Source organism: Schistocerca americana, chromosome 4, assembly GCF_021461395.2.
Source record: "Schistocerca americana isolate TAMUIC-IGC-003095 chromosome 4, iqSchAmer2.1, whole genome shotgun sequence".
In the NCBI taxonomy this organism is placed as follows: Eukaryota; Metazoa; Arthropoda; class Insecta; order Orthoptera; family Acrididae; genus Schistocerca; species Schistocerca americana.
Genome location: NC_060122.1, coordinates 395802078 through 395829462, shown reverse-complemented (window position 1 = coordinate 395829462; position 27385 = coordinate 395802078). Strand labels below are relative to the sequence as shown.

Sequence of the window (27385 nt, the reverse complement as noted above, 5' to 3'; positions counted from 1 at the left end):
TATTAAAAATGTAAGTGGTTACGTTGTTTGTGAAAAGCTAGGTGCTAGCATAAAAAAGTTCTCCGTTTACTTGCCGCGTCAAATTTGGATAAAATCCCAAGCTTCCGATGATTACCTCCGTCATCTTCGTCAGGAGTAAAACTGACTGTCAGTTTTACCCCAGACGAAGATGAGAAGCTTGGGATTTTATCCAAATTTGACGCGGCAAGTAAACGGAGAACTTTTTTATGCAAGGACTCCGTCGTGAAACACTTTGTAGTCAGCTAGGTGCTAGTCAGCTGCTCAGCTTCTGTGTAAAACGCAACGTTCCAGTAACGTCGATCGCTGAAGCGTATACAGCAGTGGCGTTGCTTTGTGTGCGCTTTCTCACGTGTGTGCTGCTGGGGGCACTTGTTGCAGCAGATGGCCCCGCGGGAGCGACGGATCAACTGCAGCGCGACGCGCTCCATGGCCGCCATGTCGCTCGGCTTCATTGTCCTCGTGACGCCCTGGACGCTGCAGGAGGTCGTCGCAGCGTGCACGGGTTCCAAGGTCAGTGGCCTCTCAAAGAGACACAGTACCCATTCACTCCCTCCTTTCTTAATTTTTATGTAAAACAACAGTCAGCGCCGTATATTTTCAATTATGAGCCAAACATTATGACCAACTACTCAACAGCATATTGGTCTACCTTTGCAGCGTAATACAGCATCGATCTTGCGTGGAATGGGTCTATGTACAGGTCACGCGGTTCCCAGACATTACGGACTGGTGGTACGGGAGCGCAGTTGGCTCCCAGCAGCATCCCACATATGTTCCATCACGTTCCAGGTCAAACGAATTTGGTGGCCAAGACATCAACTCGAGTTGACTACCAAGCTGCTCAAACCAGTGTAACAAGATTATAGCCTTGTGATACGGTCAGTTATCCGGCTGTAAGATGCCATCCCCGTCGGGGAAGATATCAAATTTGAGGGACACAGTGGGTCCACAATAATACTCATTAAGTCTACAGCTCTCACGGTGCTTTCAGTTACTAACACATTCCGCAGATGAGTCTCCCAAACAGCATAATAGGCCGTTACCGGCTTGCGTCTGTGGTGCGGCGAACGTATTGAGCAGCCTTTCGCCATGGTGGTGGTGTACATGAGCCTCGACGTATGTTTCTGTTCATCCACTCTCCAGTCTTTATGATCCTGAAACTGTATCTGATAATGTCACTGGGAACACATTGCGGTCGTCTGCTACGGAGCCCAATGTTTAACGATGTATGCTGCACGATGTACGGTCGCAGGTTCGAATCCTGCCTATGGCATGGATGTGTGTGATGGCCTTAGGTCAGTTTGGTTTAAGTAGTTCTAAGTTCTAGGGGACTGATGACCTCAGATGTTAAGTCCCATAGTGCTCAGAGCCATTTTTTTGCTGTAGGGTGTGCTCCGAAACACCAGCGCCTACACCATTACTACACTCTGTCGTTATATTTTCCGCATATAGCCGCTTATCCCACTTCACAAAGAGGGCAAACTTTCAACCGCCATGTTCTGTGGCAAATCGTGCACATACAACAGCTTGTCGCTTAATCGTGGCTGCATTGTCTTTCAACAACTTCCAGCTAAGCCCTTTCCGAGATGCCCGTTCCCAGGGGCCGGGCTATAGCAGCTAGTCCTTTGTCATAGACATTTATGCCGGTGAATCTCCCCACTTGCGTCTCATACCGTCTCTAGAATAATTTCCCATTCGTCAGTCTCGCTGTTGCCGGTGGTCATAATGCTTTGGTTCATATACACTGCCTGACAAAACCGTGAAGAACACAGAAGGGGAGGAGGAAAAGAAATAAAACCTCATGGAATCACAGGATATGCGCAGTTATTTCAGAAGTGTCAAGTTAACAAACTACTTGGTAGTATGAGCCCACTTATCGGTACCACGTTGTACACCGTAAGGTGTGGACACAAGTAACGATTTGGCTGGGAAGAGTGTCGTAAAGCCGTTGTATCCCCTCTCCAAGCTGGCCCACTTCTGTTGTGAGTGGTCCCTGATATTCCCGATGGTGGCGCTGTGACAGGCCTGACATCCGAGCTGGTCACAGTCATGTTTTATGAGGGAAAGATCTGAGAACCTTGCTGGCCACGTGAGTCCCTTAACATCAAGCAGGCAGTTCATAAAGACGTGTGCCATGCATGAACGAGTACTGACCTGTTGAAAAACAGTACCACAATACTGTAGTCTGAGAGACGAGGACAGAGGCTATCAGTGACGTATGAGTGTGGCATCAATTCCATCACAATCGCCTGTCACCTGAAGTCATATCCGATGGTTCCCCACGCCCGCTAAACGCTGCAGGGCAGAACAGGTGATTAAGATTGTCGAAAGGGCCAAATAAGGTGTCAGTCAGGTTCACTCAAAATTGTAATTTATTATAATTTAATAACACCTTTAAACCAAAACGGCACATAGCCGAACCTTTAGAACTACGAGTTTCGAAAAGGTATTTATTTCACGGCTGAGGGTCTCCAAACAAGAAATCTTAAAAGTTATCAAAATAAAATTGCAGTTAAAATAGCAAATAAATTAATTGAAATATATATGGTATCACAGCTAGGCTGGAAATCCTCAAGGTGCAATACAAGCGGCTGAGGGCCACAATTTAATTTGAAAATTTGAAAATATATTACCATAATCTTTTAAGGCAGAAGGCCGCAATGTTTTTGCTTAAGGGGTAATTTCAAGAATAGGGTTTTAGGCGACTTAACGCCCACAATTGATTTTCCAAAATTCAAAAATACATGAAGTCCAGTAAAAACAAGAATCTTTAAATCACTGGCTACGATAGATTAGAGACAGACAAACACCAGTGAGAAGGACAATAAAGAAAACGGCACTCAGAAGCCTCCAGGGAGGTCGGTCTGCCCTTGTTAACTTAGGGTGAGACCGGTGGTGAGCCCAACTACACTTGATCCGTCGGAACCCAACCAGGGGACAGCCACAGATCGACTGACAAAACGACTTGCTTTCCATCAATCGGTGCATGAGAACTCAACCACCAAAAGTTACGAACGTGATTATCCACAATGCAATATGTGTTAGTTGTTAAAACTGCACACCACGTTGGACAGCAACAACGGGTGAGGAAAGGACGCTGCCAGAAATTACGTTAGTGGCCAGGGCAGGTAACCGGCACACTAACGGTCATAAGGTAGAAAATTCCGCTGGTGCACTCGAATTGTATTCAACCAATATATTTAATTGCACCGCATGGCGGCTAAATTTCAGCAATAGAAACACTCGATGTAGCTCACAGGAAAACCTCCCCAATAGCGAACCACCGAAACGAACCACACAACATGAATGGACGTGGCTTGGATAGTTAAAACCCCTACTCAACATTGACGTCCTGGGTTGGTGGACCACGAAGCTCGTAGCGATCGGACAGCTCCACACACGCTCCAACACTGTGCAGGGACCGCCAGCGAACCCAGCCAACTACACCGCGTGGAGATAACTTCCCTGGTCCGCAGTAACCGACCGACTCCTCAGAATGCCGACAACATCTAAAACAGTCGTCAGTGGAAATCACGCCAGCTAGACACACAACCTGACAAACACTTGAACGAAGACCTGAACGATACCCAACAGTAACTAAACACGCATGAAGACAAATCGGGAATCGATGCACACACACGCAGCAGACTCATGAGCGATCGGCTAACCAAAACGCGTCGTCCGGTAGGACAACCGACCGACGAACCACCAAGACCGTGGCCCGGCTCAAGCGATGCGTGGCGGCAATGGTTGGGCGAGCCATGTCGACACTGACCTCACAGCTCCAATCCAACTGCACTAGTGCTGCATTGCAACTCCCGACTGATAGGTCCGGACTGCGCTCCAGACATGTTCCGACTGACTGGCAGCCCGAACTCGTGACCCGAACTCACTTACGACAGACAACCACTGAGAACTAATAGCAGTCCAGCAAAGATACTACGAGAGGGGATATATCAATACGCGCTGTTAACACCAGTCACGGTCAGGCAAAGCAGCAACTCAGTGACAGTAGTAATTTAAATTAACGTAGTGAGGTGGAAGTACGTTAAAAACAGGGTGTAAAATACATGATGGCGGGCACACGAGCCACGCACGGCTCAATGTCGCCAGGACTAACTTGGCTGTGCCTCTCCAAAACACTGGAAAAATCAATTTGTCCCCATCATGTCGTCCTACGCGCCGTCGATGGTCGTCAAGAGTACTGCAGAACTGTGGCTAGCTGAATACAATGGGACGACATTCATCAGCAGTCTGTGCTTTCCCATCACGGTACCACTTCAGACGCCGCCGTTTGTTTTATGGTGCTAACGGCAGCTCAAGCGTGAGCTGGTAATTCCCTAACCCGGGTGCTGCTAGTCTCTGACCAATGGTGCAGCATGACAAAGAAGTGGATCCACGACTTGTTCTCGGATGCCAGGCGCAGATTTGAAGATATTACGTTGTGCATTGCGTACTATTAGGGATCCTCCATTTTGATGGAGAGACGAGGTCGACTGGAAAATCTACGTCTTTACCTACCCTCAGATACCCATGCAGTTGAACATTACAGACTGTCACATCGGAATAGACCACAAATCGGTGTATTGTACGATTCAACCAGCCAGCCAAATAGAGACGCACAAAGAAGCCACTTTCAAACTATGCCACGTTCTGGTAATATTGTGTACAAGAATACGCCACTTAAATACTCTACTAGTCCGGGTGACAACATTAATCACGAACAACAGTAATGCACTCTTGTGGCCGATCACCTGCCACAGAGAATTGTTATTCTAACCGCTTACTACCCGATGACGGAGTGTTCTTGTATGTTACACTGACGTCTGACCATGCCCTCTGGCCGCTTCACTATTTCGTCAGGCAGTGTATATACACTCAACTTCCTCGATTATTTAACATACTTCAAAATTTCATAGGTTGAAGCTCAGCAGGCAGTTAAGTTGAAGAAGAATTTACATCTCTCAAGAGAGCAAAGAAAACCGTCGGTACAACGACGTAAATGCGAAGAAACCTTGGATAAGATAAGAAATACTTCAGTTGATTGACGAAAGAATGAAGTACAAAAGCGTTCAGCGAAATTCTAGAACACAGAAATACGAGAGCTGGAACTTAAATAGTGGCAACTATTTACTCACAACCGATACAAAAGAGTTACATGTTTGCACCTGGTACTGTCCGTCAGAGCAGTCACCAGCGTTGTGCAGAACCCATTACCAGCTATGTGGAAGGCGTAGTATAACGTTAGCAGAGCCTGTTCTGTTGATGGTGCGAATAGAGCGGTCTAAAGTTATGGTGATTCTTTTGTACGACAATGATGGTGTGATCCTAACGCATTACGTTCCTCCACGGCAGACCCTCAATGCCCAGTATTACTGTTCGTTTTTGAAGCATCACCTACAACCGACTTTGCGAAAGAAGTGGCGACACTTTCTGAGCAGCCCATCTATCATTTTGTACCATAAGGGGAGGGAGCATACAGCGCAAGCTGTGGCTGTTCTGTTCGGTCGATGGGACTGGGAAGTACCGTACCATCCACCATACTCCCCAAACTTAAGTCCTTGTGACTTTGATTCGATTCCGAAGATGAAGGAACCATTTCGTGGCATATGCTTCAGAACTGTTCCAGAGATTCGACAGGCAGTAGACCGCTCCATTCGCACCATCAACAGAACAGGCTCTGCTAACGGTATACTACGTCTTCCACATCGCTGGCAACTGGTTCTACACAGTCCTGGCGACTAAAGGACAGTGATAGATGCAAACATGTAACTCTTTTTGCATCGGTTGTGAGTCAATAGTTGCCAGTATTTACGTTCCAACCCTCGTACAAATCACTTACAAATGAAATAAACATGAAGTGCAGGGAAGCTAAGGCAAAATTGCTGTAGCAAAAATGTGAAGAAATAGGAAAAGAAATGTTCGTCGGAAGAACGGACTCAGCGTACATAAAATTCAAAATAACCTTCGGAGAAATTAAAAGCTAGGGTGGTAACGCTAAGAGTGCAAAGGGAATTCCACCGTTTGCTGCCTCTGGATCACGGGGTCCCGGTTCGATTCCCGGCCGGTTTGGGGATTTTCTCTGCCCGGGGACTGGGTGTTTCTGTTGTCTTCATCATCATCATCATCATTCATGACAGTGGCTCGGTTGGGCTATGTAAAAAATTGGACTGTGTAAAAATTGGGACTTTGTACGTGCGCTGATGACCGCGCAGTTAAGCGCCCCACAAACCCAACATAATCGTCATCATCACCGTTAAACTCAGAGGAGAGAGCTGGTAGGTGGAAAGAATACACTGAAGGCCTCTGGAAGAGGCAAGGCCTGTCGGATGACGGCATAGAAGAAGAAATAGGAATCGAAGGGCAACACATGGGGGATCCAGTATCAGAATCAGAACGTAGAAGAGCTTTGGAAGACTTAAAATAGAATAAATGAGAAGGGATGGATAACATGCTGTCGGAATTTCTAAAATCATTGGAGGAAATCGCAACAAAACGACTGTTCACGTTAGTGTGTACAATGTATAACGTTGGCAGTATACTGTCAGACTTTCGTAAAATCATCATCCACATAATTTCTAAGACAGCAAGAGCCGGCAAATGCGAGAATCATCACACATCAGTTTAACAGCACATTCATTCAAGTTGCTGACGAGATTAATAGACAGAATAACTGAAAAGCAAAATGAGAATCTGTCTATGACGATCAGCTTGGCTTTAGTAAAGGTAAAAGCTCTAGAGAGGCAGGTAAGACGCTGCGGTTGATAATGTTGACCAGGAAAAAGCGTTCGCAATATGTTCTAAATTCGTAGAAAAGTAGGGGTAAGATATAGGGAAAGACGAGTAATATTCAATAGGTATAAGAACCAAGAGGGAACAATAAGAGTGCGAGACCAAGAACGATATATTCGGATTAAAAAGGTTGTAAGGCAGGGATGTAGTCTTTCGCCCCAACTGTTATGTCTACACATCGAAGAAGCAATGGGGGAAATAAAAGAAGGGTTCAAGAGTGCGATTAAAATTCGGGGTGAATGGATATCAATGATAAGATTTGCTGATGAGGTTGCTATCCAGAGTGAAAGTGGAGAATAAGTACAGGATATGCTGAACGGAATGAACCGTCTAATGAGTACAGAATATTGATTGAGAGTGAATCGAAGAAAGACGAAAGTAATGATAAGTAGGAGAAATGAGAACAGCGGGAAACTTAACATCAGAATAGGAGGTCACGAAGTAGACGAAGTTAAGGAACCCAGCTACCAAGGCAGCGAAATAACCCATGGCGGACACAGCAAGGAGGACATAAAAAGCAGACCAGCACAAGCAATAAAGGCTTTCCTGGCCAATAGAAGTCTGCTAATGTCAAATATAGGCCTTAATTTGAGGAAGAAATTTCTGTGAGTGTACGTTTGGAGCACATCATTGCGTGATAGCGAGACATGGACTGTGGAAAAACCGGAACAGAAGAGAATCAAAGCCTTTGAGACGTGGTGCTACAGAATAATGTTGAAAACAAGGTGGACTGATGAGATAAGAAATAAGGAGATTCTCCACAGAATCTGCGAGGAAAAGAATATTACTGACAAGAACAAGGAACAGGATGATTGGATATGTGTTATGAGATCAGGGAATAACTTCCATAATACTAGATGAAGCAGTAGAGGGTAAAAACTGTAGATTAAGACAGAGATTGGAATATATCCAGCAAATAACTGACGTAGGCTGCAGTTGCTATTCTGCTCCGGTCGCAGTGGCTGAGCGGTTCTAGGCGCTTCAGTCTGGAACCGCGCTACTGCTACGGTCGCAGGTTCGAATCCTGCCTCGGGCATGGATGTGTGTGATGTCCTTAGGTTAGTTAGGTTTAAGTAGTTTTAAGTTCTAGGGGACTGATGACCTCAGACGTTAAGTCCCATAGTGCTCAGAGCTATTTGAACTATTCTGCGATGAAAAGGGTGATACAGGAGAAGAATTCGTGGCGGGACACATCATACCAGTCTGAAGAGTGATAACTCGAAAAAAAATGGGTGAATGCTTCCACAGCTAGGATCTCTTTTTGTTAACATAAAATAATTTATCAATGTTTCGTCTCCACCTGCGGGAGATACCCTTATAAATACAACTGACAACATCAGAAGCACAAGGGGCCCCCAACATACAAGAGCATTTTGAGCTCCGTAGAGCGCATCAAGATTTGTCACGTGATGCAGAATGCGTGGTTACCTTTGACTAATTACCTCATTCTCCATTAAAAGTTATCGACTTTTAGAATCACCTTCTTGTTTCCCTGTCTCTTAAAATTTTCACAGTGTGTATATTATGATCCTGATGATTCTCCTGAGAGCTTGATACTGTGTTATTTTTGTGTAATATCTCTCTCAAAATGCAAACTAAATGTTAGTAAAGAATGTTATACATCAGCCGCAGCCTCTCAGCCCCAAACTTTTAACGTATCTAATTTAATACTTGTTTCCCCCATGCAGGTGTTGCCTGAACTGCAGATTCTAGCGCCAGGCTGACTGTTCCTGTCCATTATTCTAGCGTTTCCATAAACTTCTTTTCTTGCCCTTTCTTTCTGGTACTTCGCTTTGTGTGCGATACGGCCGGCCGCTGGTGGCCGAGCGGTTCTGCCGCTACAGTCTGGAAACGCGCGACCGCTACGGTCGCAGGTTCGAATCCTGCCTCGGGCGTGTATTTGTGTGTTGTCCTTAGGTTAGTTTGGTTTAAGTAGTTCTAAGTTCTAGGGGACTTATGACCTCAGCAGTTGAGTCCCATAGTGCTCAGAGCCATTTGAACCATTTGTGCGATACGTTTATCGGGTGTATTCCTAACTTGCAGAATTGTCGGTTGTCCGCCTGGATCGCGTAGCATCCAGGCGGACTCTCGAGAACTGCAGAACTTCGTTTCGTAGTTTTCGTAGTTTACCAAGCAATTTCGTTCCTGACACCCTTTATACCATCACATTTCCAAAGTTTGTGTTATCCACGTGGTCAACCATTCAATCACATACAATGCCAATATCTGAATAAACCCATTTTGGGGATTAGGCCGCGTCATTATAAACTCCAAAACAAATAAAATGCCAACGAGCTGACCGCCTGCAGTAAGTCGCCCTGAAGAGGACTGCTGCAAAGTCGGTCGAAACGCGGCGTTTCAGTTGTTTTAGTGTTTCATAATGGCGCAGCCTAATACCCAAAATGATTTTATTCAGATTGTCACTGGCCGTTAAAACCTAAGAACATAAATTAATGCCAGTATTCAGCCCGCATCTCGTGGTCGTGCGGTAGCGTTCTCGCTTCCCACGCCCGGGTTCCCGGGTTCGATTCCCGGCGGGGTCAGGGATTTTCTCTGCCTCGTGATGGCTGGGTGTTGTGTGCTGTCCTTAGGTTAGTTAGGTTTAAGTAGTTCTAAGTTCTAGGGGACTGATGACCATAGATGTTAAGTCCCATAGTGCTTAGAGCCAATGCCAGTATTCCTCCATGGTGTACTCGTGTCTACGACACGGAGCGATAGTTATCTAGAACTTATTTTGCTACGCTGCAAGCATGCGACCGCACTGACTTATCCGGTAAGCTCGATGAATGATTCATAGGCGGTTTTCAAAATTTTGTCATTTGCTGCAATACTCTCGAGGTTTCTGCGGGTGTCATGGTCACTGTCGTCAGGAATACTTTAGTTTGTGTTCAAAGAACATTCTGGCAGTTCTCAAAATCTCAGAAATGGACGAAAGCTTTTAATCAGTCACTCGTGTACGTTCTGGTGCGGAAACGGAAAACTGCAAAAAGTAAAGCCGATGCCTTAAAACAGGCATTTAAAAAATTATTCACACAGAAATATCGAACAGAATTACCATTATTTGACCACTGCACAAAGTTCCACATGAATGACGTAAGAATAAGGATTCCTCCTGCTGAATAAATTGTAAATAATTTCAGAAAGAATAAGGGACTAATGGAATTACGATTCGATGTAAAACAGAGAGTACTCCGCAGCACTGGTTCTTCTCTTAGCCCGCATTTATCATGAATCTCTCGCAGCGAACAGTCGGAAGCGAGTGGAAAAAAAGCCCGACTACTCCCGTATATATGAATCGAAAAAAGAACAGGTGCGCTAAATTAGAGACCAATATCCTTAACTTTGATTTCCTGCAGGATCCTTGACCATATTCCAAGCTCGTTTCTGATTAATTTCCCAGGGAGAGAGAGAGAGAGAGAGAGAGAGAGAGAGAGAGAGAGAGAGAGAGAGAAATTTTCTGTCATAAAAGAGAACGATTGAGCCGCTTGTGCAAAGTACAACTCACTTTCTTTCTCTCTCTCTCTCTCTCTCTCTCTCTCTCTCTCTCTGTCTGTTTGTCTGTCAACAGACTTGTGCCTGATTTGATGCGGCCCGTTATGAATTCTTCTTTTGTGCCAACCTCTTCATCTCAGAGTGGCGGCATTTACGCCCGAGGTCCCTAGATGTTTGTTTGTTAGTTTTTGCATATTCCTGTTTATGTCTAACACTTCTTGCTATCCAATGATACAGGCTATATTCAATTACTTATGGAAGACTTTCAACACTGTATTACTCTTCAGACTGTTAACTGCCTCGAATACTTCTTGAGAGACAGAATACCTGGACGGAGAGCATTCATCAGAGAGAAGGGTAAAGTGCCCATATTTCGAGTGGTTGCCTAATTCCTGGTGGCTGAATATCTCCCATGCTTGGTGCTGTGCTGCGAAGCTCGCTGCAACAAACAGTAGCGATGGACATTCTGATACGCCTTTGTGAGTTTGGCACCGGAGCTGTTAACGTTTCGTTCTCCACAGCCATTTTCACAGTGCGGTCAAGATAAATATTTTCTGCAGAGTTCCGTCGGAAGTCCTTCTTCAAGCCAGGTAAGACGCCCCTTCTAAGTGTTTCTTGTTTGATCCTGCCCACTCGTCTCTTTTAGGTTGCATAGGAATCCGTTTTCTCGGATAACTAGACAACATATAAGCATCGCATATTAATGGAGTTTATTACAGTAATTGAAATGACAATACTTAACTTTTGTTTCTACATGATGAGTCGCAAGCAATTGGCGACACGCAAAAAATCAATGTCCTTTGATAGATACAAATTCCACGCGAACTAATCACACAAGTTCAAAAGTCACTGTTATCGTTTATATCACAGCGGCTTTTCTAGTGCGCTTCTTCTACTGCCCGGGTCTACTAGTGTGCCCGCGGCTAGGCGGCGCGTCGCTTTTATTCCTTTGGTGTATAAGCCGCTCCAGTCGTGGTGACGGATAACTTCAAATGGTTCAAATGGCTCTGAGCACTATGGGACTTAAAATCTGTGGTCATCAGTCCCCTAGAACTTAGAACTACTTAAACCTAACTAACCTAAGGACATCACACACATCCATGCCCGAGGCAGGATTCGAACCTGCGACCGTAGCGGTCACGCGGTTCCAGACTGAAGCGCCTAGAACCGCACGGCCACACCGGCCGGCGACGGATAACTACTCTCCGACTGCGGGAGGTATCTTCGGAGATGCAGACGTCTTTTTAACTTTAAAGATGTTTCTCGCAGTCGGAGACGAAACGTCAGGGAATAGTTTTGTATAACAGCCACGGCCTCTCAACCCAGAAGCTGTAACTAAATTTGTTAGCTAGAGTTAGCAGTAATAGAGGGTCGATTTCATGGGCGAACATCCGTTGGACGAAAACGAGAAAGAATCTAATTGACTGGTTTCTGTTTTTTTCCGTAACTCAAATCTGGACAAAATCGTTCACGATCAAAAACGATTAAACAATAGCAACATTTCTCTGTTTCAAAACTAGAATAATTTCATGGAAAATGTCACGAAGACGACCATCACCTTAATGCGAGTTAGGTCGAAAAAAACAGTTGTGCACTTCACGAAATTACTGTTATTATTTTTACTGTTTCAAAGCATTATATGCTTACCGGTAAATGTCCATGAGAATGGAAGGAAAAACTCGTTTTTCCTACCCTTGTTTTCTAGTTTGAACGAATTTTTCCTTTTCTAGATACTCGAATCGAAGAAATGCAGTGATTTCACTGGTGATGATGTGCTATATACCACTCTTTAAGTGTCAGTGGTCTCTCTCTCTCTCTCTCTCTCTCTCTCTCTCTCTCTCTCTCACACACACACACACACACACACACACACACACACACACACAAAAATCAGTGCCACTCTGTAACCAGAAGTCATAGTGAATGTCTGGTAATCCTGCTCAAACTTCTTCTCTCTATTTAAACGACACATCCTACGAAAATCACTAACTTTATACAGAATTATTTTCGTTGCTCACGTAACTAAAAACGTAGCAACTGTAACTTTAAGATTTTAAATAACTTTATAGAATAGACTCTATACGTTAGAATAACACATATTCTGAAGATCATGAGACTCACAGGGCACCAAGACTTTCCTATAGTGCAGTAGCGGACAAAGATGTCTAACGTTGCATCGATTTTGACTGAGCAACCTATGCTGCTTCAAAAATTTAAAATTCATTCTCTCCGCTTTCTTACTGGTATAGAGATATTTTTTTTTTTAGTTTCACATTTTTTGAAAGATCACAGTTAAAAAAATGATTATTAATTTCAGAAGGTCTGTTCAGCGGTTGCAGCTTACTACGGCACTGGTGTGAAACAAGTTTTATTTCGAAAATGGAGATCACGGTGACTGATAACCAGCCTCGCAGACTCTTGGCTTGCTTTACTGGATAGTAATGCGGCGGTCCTGAGTTCGATTCGTGATGCTAATCTCGAATATTTGTGTGCTGGAAAGATCCGGAATGGAGTTCAGTCCATCTCGTGAGAAGCTGGTCGAGAAAATGCCAGAGGATTTCACACGCAGAGAGCGGAACTAGTGTTAAATCAAAAGTCACAATCAAAAATCTAAAGGCGATTTCCCCTCAAACTTTGATCAGTGTGTCTGAAGTAACTGTTAGAACAAGTACTTCAAATCTGTTTATTAAGTTGGATAGATGGCTGGTAGCGGAGGTACGTATAATCCTTTAAGAACCCGCCAAAACGTAAAACACGCATGACGTCAGATCGGTTGAACTTAGAAACCATGATATGTCAGATCGGTTGAACTTAGAAACCACGCGAAGCGACTTCTGTCATCCAGCCTCCTACGGCCAATCCAGCGATCGGGTACAATGTCGTTTAGCAAAATGCGTACTGATTTATTATGCCAGTGATGTGGCGCACCTTCTTGACGCCAAATAAAGTTCTGTAGTTCAACTTCTTCCAGTTGTGGGAAGAGCCATAGTTCCAGAGCGATAAACTTCCCGCCTTGGTACGTCACAAAAAATATTCAATTTAGGGGAGTCTCGTTGCAACTGTACCATCTCGTGAGGATTTGCTGACCCCAAGATCCGCACATTCTGTGTTCACATTTGCACTTAGGTGAAATGGCGATACATCACTGAAGACGATCTTCATCGTCATGCATTTACATTTCGTTTGCAAAGTTGGCATGTAAACCCTTACTCTGTAGGATTTGAGATTGTAATAACTGAAAACGACAAGAACGTAGTTGTAAGCGTCTCCTTAAAAGTATCCACACAGACGTCACCGTAATTCCTATTTAACGAGTAGCCTTCAGAACTGATTTCTTGGGCTACACGTGAAACACTCTCTCACTCGTCCAACACGTTCTTCAGTCACTCTTGGTCGTCTCGTACTCTTGCCGTTGCAATGACAGCCTGTGTCTTCAAAGAGTTGATACCATCTACTGATGTTATTATCACTTGGAGAATCACAGTGGAACTTAATGCGGAACCCAATTTGCACTGTAACAACACAATCATTCTTTGCAGACTGTAAGATTAAAAAAACTTTCTGTTCACTAGTCGCCATATTTGCTACTAGCGCTTTATAACACAGGAAACAGTGCATGTGCCCAAGTACACAGACTACCTTTGCCGCTGCTCTTTCATTTGATGTATTATTTACAATTTTTAGTTGAATTTAATAAATGATACAAAGCCTTAAACGCCAATATTGATTTTGAAACACACGGCATAAAGATACACAAGGTCAATCTCGGAAAACATGTACCGCAAACATTGCGGAAATGGAAAGTATGTGGTTTTCACAGAATGGATTGGTAGTCAGAGGCTCGTATTTTTAGCCAATAAGTAGATTGTAATAATATTTAGAAAGTTTATTTTTTGTGCAAACATTCTATTTTAAATGTAACATTGCCTTTTGACATACACAAACTAAAAGTAGGGTCAATTATAATATCAGTGGCATTTGTTGTAGGATTCTACTTCGATTTCTCAAACACAAAAGAACAAGTGCATCACTAGTTACGTGGATTCTGAACAGTAATGAGACAACTGAGCATCACAGATTGTATTCAAAATTACCGCCAGCAGAGGCAATATATGCTTCCAGTTTGGTGTGGAGCGATTGCTACACACGTCTAGCATTTCAGCGAAAATGTCCGAGTAGGCTGCTGTAATACGTCCTTGCATATCATCGGGTGTTGTTGATAAGCCCCTGTAACCAGCGTCTTTCCCCTTTCCCCACAGAAAAAAGTCTATAGGCGTGAAATCTGGGAACGGGCCGACCAAGGCACACGTCATCTACGTTCAACCCAAAGTTTTGGAAACGATTCGTGAAGACATGCTGTAGTACTTAGTACAATGTGGGCTGTGGATAGCAATCATTTTTGTGCCACAGGTTCCTCTTAGTCTGCAGGGGAACATCTTCTGGTCTGTTAGGAGGCTGTGGTAGTTGTGCGCGTTCATTGTCCCAACTATGAAAAATGGGCCTATGAGTGGATTGTTCACTACACCACACCGCACGTTTACACTCTATAGACGCTGACATTCCACCTGACGAAGGCAGCGGGGATGGTAAACAGACTAGTAGTGCATTTCCGGTGGTTTACCTGGCCATGACTGGAAAATGTGGCTTCATTACTGAATAAAATACGAGTACATGATACACCTGTAGTATGCTGTTTCAATGCCCGTGTGCAGAAGTTAACACCATTCTCATAACTGTTCCTATGTAGCTCTTCATGGAGAGAGATGTGATAGGGATGCAACCTATGTCGATGGAGAAAGCGTAGCACACTTCCCTGACTCGCGCCTCTTCCTCGTGCAATTGCATGGGAGCTAACGGGCGGATCAACTACAACAACAGCAAGAACGTTGATTTCCTCTCTAGTGTTTCCTTCTGTTACGTTGTCTTGATGTTACACTAACATTTTCACATAACTGGTTGAAGAGGTTGACAAATAATTGCAGCAATGGTTGACGTCTATTGGGATATCTTGCAGCATACACTGCACAAGAACGACTTGCATTTTTCCTACACTCTTCACACTCAATGGGCATTTCGTCTTTTCATGCCCTGAATAATCCCATCGTCCACTGACGACCTACTCCTTGGACTGTCACACTCTGACTGACTAGCAAGCTGTGGTGCAATCAAGGAACCCACATGCACACTGTAAGCAAACATAACAACATCGTAGATAGCAACTGCGCAGATTGAATGGCTCAAACAAGTGTCAGCATGTAAACTTTGCACAATACGATATCTCGTAAACGATTCGCACTAAACTCCTACAATGAAAACCACTGACAATCTAATTTACCCTGTTTTTAGTCTGTTAATGTCAACAGCCAATGTTCCATTTCAGAAAGTGCATGTTTGCACAAAAAGTATACTTAGTAAGTTTTGTTACAATCTGTTTATTGGCTAATACGAGCCCCTGACTACCAATCCATTCTGTGAAAACAGTACATCCTTAGCACTTTCTATTTTCGACAAATTTGCAATGCAAGTTTTGGGTGATTCGCCCTGTATAGTGACTGATTAGTATAGCAACCGGACACATTAAATAACGTGGTTTTACCATTATTCCCCCCCCCCCCCCCCCCCCCCCCCGCATGAACCATAGACCTTGCCTTGGTGGGGAGGCTTGCGTGTCTCAGCGATACAGATAACCGTACCGTAGATGCAACCACGACGGAGGGGTATCTGTTGAGAGGGCAGACAAACGTATGGTTCCTGAAGAGGGGCAGCAGCCTTTTCAATAGTTGCAGGGGAAACAGTCTGGATGACTGACTGATCTGGTCTTGTAACACTAACCAAAACGGCCTTGCTGTGCTGGTACTGCGAACGGCTCAAAGCAAGGGGAAACTACGGCCGTAATTTTTCCCGAGGGCATGCAGCTTTACTGTATGGATAAATGATGATGGCGTCCTCTTGGGTAAAATATTCTGGAGGTAAAATAGTCCCCCATTCGGATCTCCGAGCGGGGACTACTCAAGAGGACGTCGCATCAGGAGAAAGAAAACTGGCGTTCTACGGATCGGAGGGTGGAATGTCAGAGCCCTTAATCGGGCAGGAAGATTAGAAAATTTAAAAAGGGAAATGGATAGGTTTAAGTTAGATATAGTGGGAACTAGCGAAGTTCGGTGGCAGGAGGAACAAGACTTTTGTTCAGGTGAATACAGGGTTATAAATACAAAATCAAATTGGGGTAACGCAGGAGTAGGTTTAATAATGAATAAAAAAATAGGATTTCAGGTAAGCTAATACAAACAACATAGTGAAGGCATTATTGTGGCCAAGATAAACACGAAGCCCACGCCTACCACACTAGTACACGTCTATATGCCAACTAGATCTGCAGATGACAACGAAATTGAAGAAATGTATGATGAGATAAAAGAAATTAATCATGTAGTGAAGGGAGACGAAAATTTAATAGTCATGGGTGACTGCAGTTCGATAGTAGCAAAGGGAAAGAAGGAAACGTAGTAGGTGAATCTGGATTGGGGGGAAGAAATGAAAGAGGAAACCGCCTGGTAGAATTTTGCACAGAGCATAACTTAATCATAGCTAACACTTGGTTCAAGAATCATGAAAGAAGGTTGTACTAATGGAAGAAGCCTGGAGGTACTGACAGGTTTCAGATAGATTATATAATGGTAAGACAGAGATTTAGGAACCAGGTTTTAAATTGTAGGACATTTCCAGGGGCAGATGTGGACTCTGACCACAATCTGTTGGTTATGAACTGTAGATTAAAACTGAAGAAACTGCAAAAAGGTGGGAATTTAAGGAGATGGGACCTGGATAAACTGAAAGAACCAGAGGTTGTACAGGGTTTCAGGGCGAGCATAAGGGAACAATTGACAGGAATGGGGGAAGGAAATACAGTAGAAGAAGAATGGGTAGCTTTGAGGGATGAAATAGTGAAGGCAGCAGAGGATCAAATAGGTAAAGAGACGAGGGCTAGTAGAAACCCTTGGTTAACAGAAGAAATATTGAATTTAATTAATGAAAGGAGAAAATACGAAAATGCACTAAATGAAGCAGGCAAAAAGGAATACAAACGTCTCAAAAATGAGATCGACAGGAAGTGCAAAATGGCTAAGCAGGGATGGCTAGAGGACAAATGTAAGGATGTAGAGGCTTATCTCACTAGGGGTAAGATAGATACTGGTGGTGGTGGTGGTTAGTGTGTAACGTCCCGTCGACAACGAGGTCATTAGAGACGGAGAGCAAGCTCGGGTTAGGGAAGGATTGGGAAGGAAATCGGCCGTGCCCTTTCAAAGGAACCATCCCGGCATTTGCCTGAAACGATTTAGGGAAATCACGGAAAACCTAAATCAGGATGGCCGGAGACGGGATTGAACCGTCGTCCTCCCGAATGCGAGTCCAGTGTGCTAACCACTGCGCCACCTCGCTCGGTAGATACTGCCTACAGGAAAATTAAAGAGACCCTTGGAGAAAGGAGAACTACTTGCATGAACATCAAGAGCTTTGATGGGAACCCACTTCTAAGCAAAGAAGGGAAAGCAGAAAGGTGGAGGGAGTATATAGAGAGTCTATACAAGACAATATTATGGAAATGGAAGAGGATGTAGATGAAGATGAAATGGGGGGTATGATACTGCGTGAAGAGTTTGACAGAGCACTGAAAGACCTGAGTCGAAACAAGGCCCACGGAGTAGACAACATTCCATTAGAACTACTGACTGCCTTGGGAGAGCCAGTCCTGACATAACTCTACCATCTGGTGAGCAAGATGTATGAGACAGGCTAAAAAACCTCAGACTTCAAGAAGAATATAACAATTCCAATCCCAAAGAAAGCTGGTGTTGACAGATGTGAAAATTACCGAACTATCAGTTTAATAAGTCACAGCTGCTAAATACTAACGTGAATTCTTTACAGACTGGTAGAAGCCGACCTCGGGGTAGATCAGTTTGGATTCCGTAGAGTTGTTGGAACACGTGAGGCAATACTGACCCTACGACTTATCTTAGAAAATAGATTAAGGAAAGGCAAACCTACGTTTCTAGCATTTGTAGACTTAGAGAAAGCTTTTGACAATGTTGATTGGAATACTCTCTTTCAACTTCTGAAGGTGGCAGAGGTAAAATACAGGGAGTGAAATGCTATTTACAATTTGTACAGAAACCAGATGGCAGTTATAAGGGTCGATGAGTATGAAAGGGAAGCAGTGGTTGGGAAGGGAGTGAGACAGGGTTGTAGCCTCTCCCCGGTGTTATTCAATCTGTATATTGAGCAAGCAGTAAAGGAAACAAAAGCAAAATTCGGAGTAGGTATTAAAATCCATGGAGAAGAAATAAAAACTTTGAGGTTCGCCGATGACATTGTAATTCTGTGAGAGACAGCAAAGGACTAGGAAGAATAGTTGGACGGAATGGACAGTGTCTTGAAAGAAGGATATAAGATGAACATCAACATAAGCAAAACGAGGTTAATGGAATGTAGTCGAATTAAATCGGGTGATGCTGAGGGAATTAGATTAGGAAATGAGACACTTAAAGTAGTAAAGGAGTTTTGCTATTTGGGAAGCAAAATAACTGATGATGGTCGAAGTAGAGAGGATATAAAATGTAGACTGGCAATGGCAAGGAAAGCGTTTCTGAAGAAGAGAAATTTGTTAACATCGAGTATAGATTTAAGTGTCAGGAATTCGTTTCTGAAAGTATTCGTATGGAGTGTAGCCATGTATGGAAGTGAAATATGGACGATAAACAGTTTCGACAAGAAGAGAATAGAAGCTTTAGAAATGTGTTGCTACAGAACAATGCTGAAGATTAGATGGGTAGATCATATAACTAATGAGGAGGTATTGAATAGGATTGGGGAGAATAGTAGTTTGTGGCACAACTTGACTGGAAGAAGGGATCGGTTGGTAGGACATGTTCTGAGGCGTGAAGGGATCACCAATTTAGTATTGGAGGGCAGCATGGAGGGTAAAAATCGTAGAGGGAGACCAAGAGATGAATACACTAAGCAAATTCAGAAGGATGTAGGCTGCAGTACGTACTGAGAGATGAAGAAGCTTGCACAGGATAGAGTAGCATGGAGATCTGCATCAAACCAGTCTCAGGACTGAAGACCACAACAACAACAACAACAACAACAACCATTATTTTAGCCTTATTAAATAGATCTCAAATAATAACTGATCGATACATTCAAAAGGAAAAAATACAAATCAATAATGAAATCATTGGACCGGTTGATGAGTTTTTCTTTTTTGTACGGTTGAAGACAAGAACTGATGAACAGCAAAACAAATGCACATTAAAACAAAAATTGCCTGTATTACATCTAGTAAAGTAAACAAAGCTTACTTAACAACTATTCCAACGAATGTGGAAAGAGATCCTAAAATCTGTTTTATGTTACAGCGGTGATAAATGGATTTCACTATTCGAAAGACATTGAAGCGCTGAGAATTGCTGAATGAGAACCATGGGGAGATCCTCATTGGAATTTACTAGAAAAAGTAAACAAATGTTCCATGGAACATACAGGAGTGGAAGACATAACTCTCTTGCCAGATGTCTGCGAATTATGTAGTGACTAGTTTCATATTCAATTGCTTTGTCTAGCACGGTCTCGAGGAAACAGAAAAAAGAATAAAACCAAATAACTGTTTTAGACAACGGTGGAGATAAGAGTACACCTTAACATTATAAACGAGCCACCCGGAAATTCATATGAAAATGTTTAAGGACTGAAAACGCAGCCGAGGACGTCTGGATGCGGACTTATAGACTTATAGTTCAACTTTCTTCAAAGTATGTTAAATGTTTTAATCACTGCCGCATCGTGTAGTTTGTGGACCGACAGGTATCGCCAATTACACCCGTATATCTACCGAAACAATTTACCACTGCAAATAGAAACGGTAGAATGAGTTAGGGATAGAACACTTGGATGATACTCACTTGGGGACGGTGTATATTATTCACTACTTTTTGTTATTTCTCCGCAAATGTTTTGGTTGTTTACCTTTTGTTAAAGGCAGGCTAAACAACTCGTGTTTCGTTATTTCACTAGAATAACGCATGTAATATACGGTGACATTTGCATTCAAAGTGGCCCATAACTACGGGAATGCATATTAAGTACACGTGCATATCAGCAGCCGAACACTGAACCGGACAAACTGGAAATATTCAGAGCAAAGGAAACAAGAGATATCAAATGTTTCAGTCAATCAGTTAGCGAATATAATATTTTTCGACTTGTTTTTAGAATACTGCAAGTGTTTTAAACAAGTAATAGAAAGGGACGTCTTTTTTAACACATTCATGGTCCTTTCGTTTTCTTTGAAAGTTAGCTCCATTTTCTCTTATCCAATAATAGTTTTTCGACGCGTAAGACCAACGAGAAACAACATTCTTGATAGTCTGTTTTACATACGCAAAAGTTTTGTCTAGGTATAGAATTTTCTGTATTATTTCTTTGTGATGATTTTCTCTCTATACCGTTACTATTTTGCCCGGTATTTCGAACCAAATAGCAGAATCTTGTGCAAAACATAAGGACTGCCAAGTAACATTGCTCGATGAATCTGGGACCACACACAGAACAAACTGCTACAGTATAGTACAGTACAGTACGGTACAAAAGGTAACTGAAAGAAAAACGGATTGAAATGAACAGAAATATCACTGTTATTTAAGGCCAACAATTAAATGAATTCACAGCTATCCACGATGGTCCACTGAACGTTACGAACGGCGGGACATGGTCGTTAACAGGGTGTGTGGTCACACATGGACGGTAGTGCATGTTCTGCGCCAAGCTCGCGTGCTCCCCACAAGGTTGGCAAGGGGTTTTCGTGGCAGGGCGTTACATTTCTCTACCATCTCTGTTGACAACTGCTGACTGCTGAATGGCCTTTGGGGCATATAGACGTGCTGAAATAAACCTCCCAAACACAGCCTACACGTGTTCGGTGGGATTTTTGCGAGGGGAGCCGGCAGGTCAGTCCATTCGCCGAATATCTTCTCGGTCCAACACCTCCTCCTCCTGATGACTTCGATGCTGTCGCAGTTTGCCATCCACAAAATGAAGTAAGATCCGAATCCACCTTTGAAAAGAACTTGGATGTCAGTAGGCTCATGCATGTGTTCAGAGATATGGAGGTCAGTGCGCTCATGTAACATTATGACACCCACAAAGTAGCACCTGTGCCACTAACACGATCGCGCTCAACAAAAGTGGACATAACCTCTTGTGGCAAGAGATGGGAACACGTAATGCACACAGGAACATTGACGAACGTGATCGTTTTTGTGTTCAAAGTGTTGTAGTGTGGGGAGGCGTGATGTTTTATGTGTGTACTAACCTCCGGATCTTTGAACATGATACACTCATTGGTCAACGTTGTTGTGACACTGTACTCCTGCAACACGTGCGTCTTTTCAGGGGTGTATTCAGACTGACTTCATTTTTATAGATGGCAATACGTGATCGCATCGAAAAGCGCAGGTGGAGGATCTCTTGGAACGAGGTTATTCGGCGGGTTTACTGTGTGTCCGTTCCCCTATCTTCAATCCAATCGACAGTATATAGGATGTCTTGCGGAGATGCACTGCTGCATGTCCTGATGCTCCAATGATCACCCAGCAGTTTTCAACAACCCTGAAGGAGGAATGGAAAGACCTACCGCAATAACGTTTTGCCAGCCTTGTGGCCAACATGAGAGCGCGATGAAGGAAGTTTATTTACGTCCGTAATGATCACTTACCCTACTGAAAATGGTGTCTTTCTGTTTGTATTTTCCCGGGGACGCATCAAGAAAAAAATTCATTTCTGTTGATCTCATTGCGTATTTCTTTCAGTTACCTTCTGTGCTATATTGTAGCAGTTCTTTCTCGAAGATAGGATCAAGGTCACGTCAGAACAGGTTCACACAGCTCTTCGACTCTGAATCGTATTTGTTTCATGCCAAGTTTCTAGACTCCTTTTGTGGCACAGACAAGAAGTCCGTTTCATTCATCGTGGTGGCTCTAATGGTGTGGTTATTCTGGCGAACGCGCAGGTGGCATATACGAATGTTAGGGTGTTTCACCTTCCACCCAATGTTGACGACAGTTTCTTCAAGACCGTCCTTCTCCCGGTTGGGGACATACGTAATATACTACGGGAATCCCCGTCCGCTCAACATCGTTTAAAAGTTTATAGTGTAGATCGATCATTTTGGTCAAACGAAATATTCCCTCATTTGAAGGAGTGTGGATACCAGGTACATATAACTTACACAGGACGAGAAGGAAACTGTTTTAAATGTAATGAGCACAAAGTGGTGGCGCGGTATGTTTCTTGCGCTAGAGGGCAGTTACAGCACCTTCTCGCGCACGCGTTGTGGGCCTTCTGTGGCCTATATAGGGGCCGCCGCTTGCGCTGAGAAGTCAGTTCCGGCGAGATCGTGTACCAGCAGATGGCGTCCAGTTGGACCGCGGAAATATTGTGTCAAGATGACGTTATTATCCGGCTGCACACCCGAGACGAATATTACCAATTATTACGCCAGAAAAGCCTTCGTAATCACACAGCCATTGTTCCTAACAAAATTTCTGAGGGGCAACACTTCTCAGACTTTCTAGCTTCCCTACCGCGTTTAAACTTCTGACAGTCCACGCCCCGACTCGTAGAACGTTAACCTCTCGCTGATTTATCCATCTTTATTCATGGTCTCCTCCCCCTTCGCAGTCTCCTCCCGGGGATCTGAAAGGAGAACTATTGCGGAATATTTTGCCCATGGAGAGATCATCAAGACATTTTTTTTATTCCATTACAGGACACATGTCCTATGGATACACATGATGTATCTTTATTGCAGTGGTTTCCGTTGCCTTGTGCATCCTAATGCCGTAGCTCTCCCTCTCTGTGAAATAGCGCAGTATCAATAGATAGTACAGGAGCCAATTTAAAGAAAGTAGAAAAGTCTGGACGAGAAATATGGTCAAATAACACTTCTTGCAAAAATATCACTTCTGCACTTGAATAGTAAATCCTCGTAAATTGTTGCAGTGCCACAAGTCTAAGCTCGGAACTAGTTCCGTTCACGTTCAAGATGAGAGCGGTATAGGGCTGCATCTATTTATTGCCAAAACTGTGCAGTTGACTCCTTGCAAGTGGTCTTTAAAGCCACGTGTCACAGTCTATGGCAGAGTCAACGGATGAATCTGATTGTAGAGAGGCGGATCCCTCACTTTCACACTTTTTCTCTTTTTTTTTTATTTTTTCACGATGCCGCGCGTTCAGGTTGAAAACGCTGTTGGTTATGGCTGTGTGCGAAGCCGTCTGTCGTATGGGGCAATGAGGGATTGTGGGTGGGGCGGGGTAGGGGGACCGGAGGGGCGGGGGTTATCTGGTACAGAGGATACACGCCACTCTTCTAGAGCTGGTCGGTGCAGCTCCTGGGAATCAACGGAACCTTAATCTGACGGGACGTCTACTATCGTCACCACGTGTTCCACTGGCACACGTGTGCCGATATGGTCCTTATCACTAGCGGCCTGTGGCATGCTTTCCCCATACTGGGGCGCGGAGGAAGGGTGGGAATACGTTACGGACTCTGGGATGTCTGGCAAGTCCGTCGATATAGTATGGAGCTCCGGTACAGGTCACTCCTCATGTGATTCCGACGAAGCGGTCTCGGTTTCGGGAGTCACATCGGAGGGGATGCTGGACGCTTTCGAATCTTAAACAGCAGCCGATGTGTTATTATACGGTCTGACTCCGGGAGGGGAGAGGCCTCCTCCAACGGAATATTATTTTTTCAGAAGGGCAGAGTCTAGATATAGTAAAGATCCGTGAAGTGAAATGGAAATCAGACAATAATTCTGGTCATATGAGTACAGGGTAATATTAACAACAGCAGAAAATGGGATACCGACAGAAGGATTCGTTGTCAATAGAGAGAGAGAGAGAGAGAGAGTTACAGTGAACAGTTTAGTAATACGGCTGTTCTCAACAGAATCTACAGCAAACAAACGCCGACAACGATAGTTCAGGTATACATGCCGACGTGGCAAAACGAAGACGAAAAGGTAGAGAAAGTGTACGAGGATATTGAACGAGGATTTCAGTACTAAAGGGAGATGAAAATCTGGTAGTCATGGTCGATTGGAATGCGGCTGCAGGGCAAGGAGAGGAAGAAGGGGTTACGGGAGAATATTGGCTTGATACTAGCAGTGAGAGTGGAGAAAAATCAAATGTGTTCTGCAACAAATTTCAGCTAGTAACAGCGAATACTCTGTTCAAAAATCGCAAGAGAAGGAGATATACTTGGAAAATGTCGAGAGATACAGCAAGATTTCAGTTAGTTTACATGATAGTCAGGCAAAAATTCCGAAATCTGATACTGGTTTATAAGGCGTACCAAGAAGCATATATACACTCAGATCACAATTTGGTAGTGATGAAGAGTAGGCTGACGTTTAAGAGAGTAATGAGTAAAAATCAATGAGCAAAGAAGTGTTATACGAAAGTACTAAGGAATGAAGAGGTGCTATTCAAGTTCTCACAGGCTATAGATAATGCGATAAGTAATAGCTCACTAGCCTTTACACTTGAAGAGGAATGAACATTTCTAAAGAGGGCAATCACAGTAGTTGTAAGAAACACCGTTGGTAGAAAGAAGGTAACTACGAAGAAACTATGGGTAACAGAAGAAATACTCCACTTGATTGATGAAAGAAGGACGTACCAAAATGTTGAGGGAAATTCACGAATACACAAATAGAAATCGTTAGAAATGAAATAAATAGGAAGTGCGTGAAAGGCGAATTGTCTGCATGAAAAACAGAAAGAAATCGAAAAAGTAAGTGAACCTAAATGCAAGGCCGGTAACATTAAGAGAGCAATTATGGAATTCCACGAGTAAATGTAAAGGAAAGAGCGGATATGTAGAAAGAGGACAATGAAGGCCTCTGTTAGGGATAAGACTTGCCTGATGAAGTGATAGGAGAAGAAAAGGAGTCGTTATGGAAGAGATAGGGGATCCAGTATTAGAATCAGAATTTAAAAGAGCTCTGCAAGAATTGAAATCAAATAACGCAGAAGGGATAGATAACATTTATCAGAATTATAAAATAATTGGGACGGGGTAGTAACAACGACTATTCACGTTGGTGTGTGCAATGTATGGGTCTGGCAATATATCAACTCACTTTCCGAAACCCATCATCCACACAATTCCGAAGATTGCAGGAGCCGACAAGTGCGAGAACTATCGCACAATCGGCTTAACAGCTCATGCATCGAATTTGATTACAAGAATAATATACAGAAGAATGAGAAAAAACTGAGGATGTGTTAGATGACGATCAGATTGGCTCTAGGAAAGGTTGAGGAACCAGAGAGGAACTTGTGACATCGCGGTTGATAACGGAGGCAAGACTAAAGAAATATCAAGACAAATCATCGGATCCGTCGATCCGAAAAAAGCGTTCGACAATGTAAAATGGTGCAAGATGTTCGAAATTCTGAGAAAATTAGGACTACAGGAAAAGACGGGTAATACACAATATGCACAAGAACCAAAAGGTAACAGTAAGATTGAAAGACCAAGAACGAAGTGCTCGGATTAAAAAGTGTGTAAGACAGAAATGTTGTCTTTATCCCCTACTATACATAGAAGAAGTAACAACAGAAATAAAAGAATAATTCAAGACTGGAATTAAGATTCAAGGTGAAAGTATGTCAATGATAAGATACGCTCATGATATTGCTACCCTTAGCGAAAGTGCGGAAGATTCACAGGATCCGCTGAATGGAATGAACAATCTAATTAATACAAAATATGGAATGAGAGTAAATCTAAGAAAGACAAATGTAATGAGAACTAGTAGAAATGAGAACAACGTGAAATGTAACATTAGGATTGGTGATCACAAGGTAGATGAAGTTAAGGAATTTTTCTACCTAGGCAGCAAAATAACTCGAGACGGACGGAACAAAGAGGATATAAAAAGCAGACTAAAATTGACAAAAAGAGAATTCCTGAATAAGAGAAGTCTACTAGTACGAAACATAGGCCTTAAACTGAGGAAGAAATTTCTGAAAATGTGCGTCTGGAACACAGAATTGTATCATAGTGAAACGTGGACTGTGGGAAAATCAGAAAAGAAGAGAATCGAAGCTCTTGAGAAGTGGGGCTGTAGACGAATGTTGAAAATTAGGAGGACTGATAAGGTAAGGGATGGGGAAGTTCTCTACAGAATCGGGGAGGAAAGGAACATATACAAAACACTAGTAAGACGAAAGGAGAGGGTAGTAGGACATCTGTTAAGAAATCAGGGATTAACTTACGTGGTACTAGAGGGAGCTGTAGAGGGTAAAAAAATACAGAGGAAGACAGAGATTGGAATACATCGAGCAAACAGTTGCGGACGTAGATTGGAAGTGCTACTCTGAGATGAAGGGTTTGCCACAGAGAGGAATTTGTGGTAGGCCGCTCATCAGTCTTTTGAAGTATTACTCCAATTATGTTTCGAAGGTCACCTCTGCCTTTATCCACATCTGGAATGGGTATGATTACTCTGTCTCCAATGTCAGCTAGTGAATGGGATTTGTCAGAGGAAGCATCCGTTCTTTTAGCTTGCTTTTTTAAATTTTCTGTCGCAATTTTTCTGGAATTTTCAGTGTCGTTTGTGTCAATTTTCACAATGTTATCATCATCACTGTACTGTTCAGTATTGCTGTCATCTTTGATTGCCTACTTTAGGTCACCTTCATTTATTATTTCTTGAGGCAACGAGGAAGTGGAAAGTCCTACTCCAGGTTCGATTCCGAATAATGCTTATGCCGCAGTGGTAAGCTCGATTTTTCATGAATTGGACATACCTTAATCCTTCCGACCACTTCGTGGAATTGTTGTCCTTTAACCAAGAACTTATCATACTTTCAATGTCTTGGTTGGCACGTTCAACAGAACCCTGACTCTGGCTGTGCCTTGGTTTCCTATGGACAATTTTCAATTCTGACCCAAGATCTGCGAGTTCACATATAACATTATTGACGAATTCTCTGCCATTATCAGATT

The 27385-nt window shown here is 43.3% G+C and overlaps 1 protein-coding gene across 1 annotated transcript in view; it reads left to right on the top strand.

Moving 5' to 3' along the window:
• Positions 1-447: 447 nt before the first annotated feature.
• Positions 448-27385, top strand: part of LOC124613509 — a 53877-nt gene continuing 26939 nt past the window's right edge. Inside the window, exon 1 of the mRNA XM_047142218.1 lies at positions 448-531. Coding sequence (XP_046998174.1) covers positions 448-531 — 84 coding nt within the window. The remainder of the gene's footprint in view (positions 532-27385) is intronic.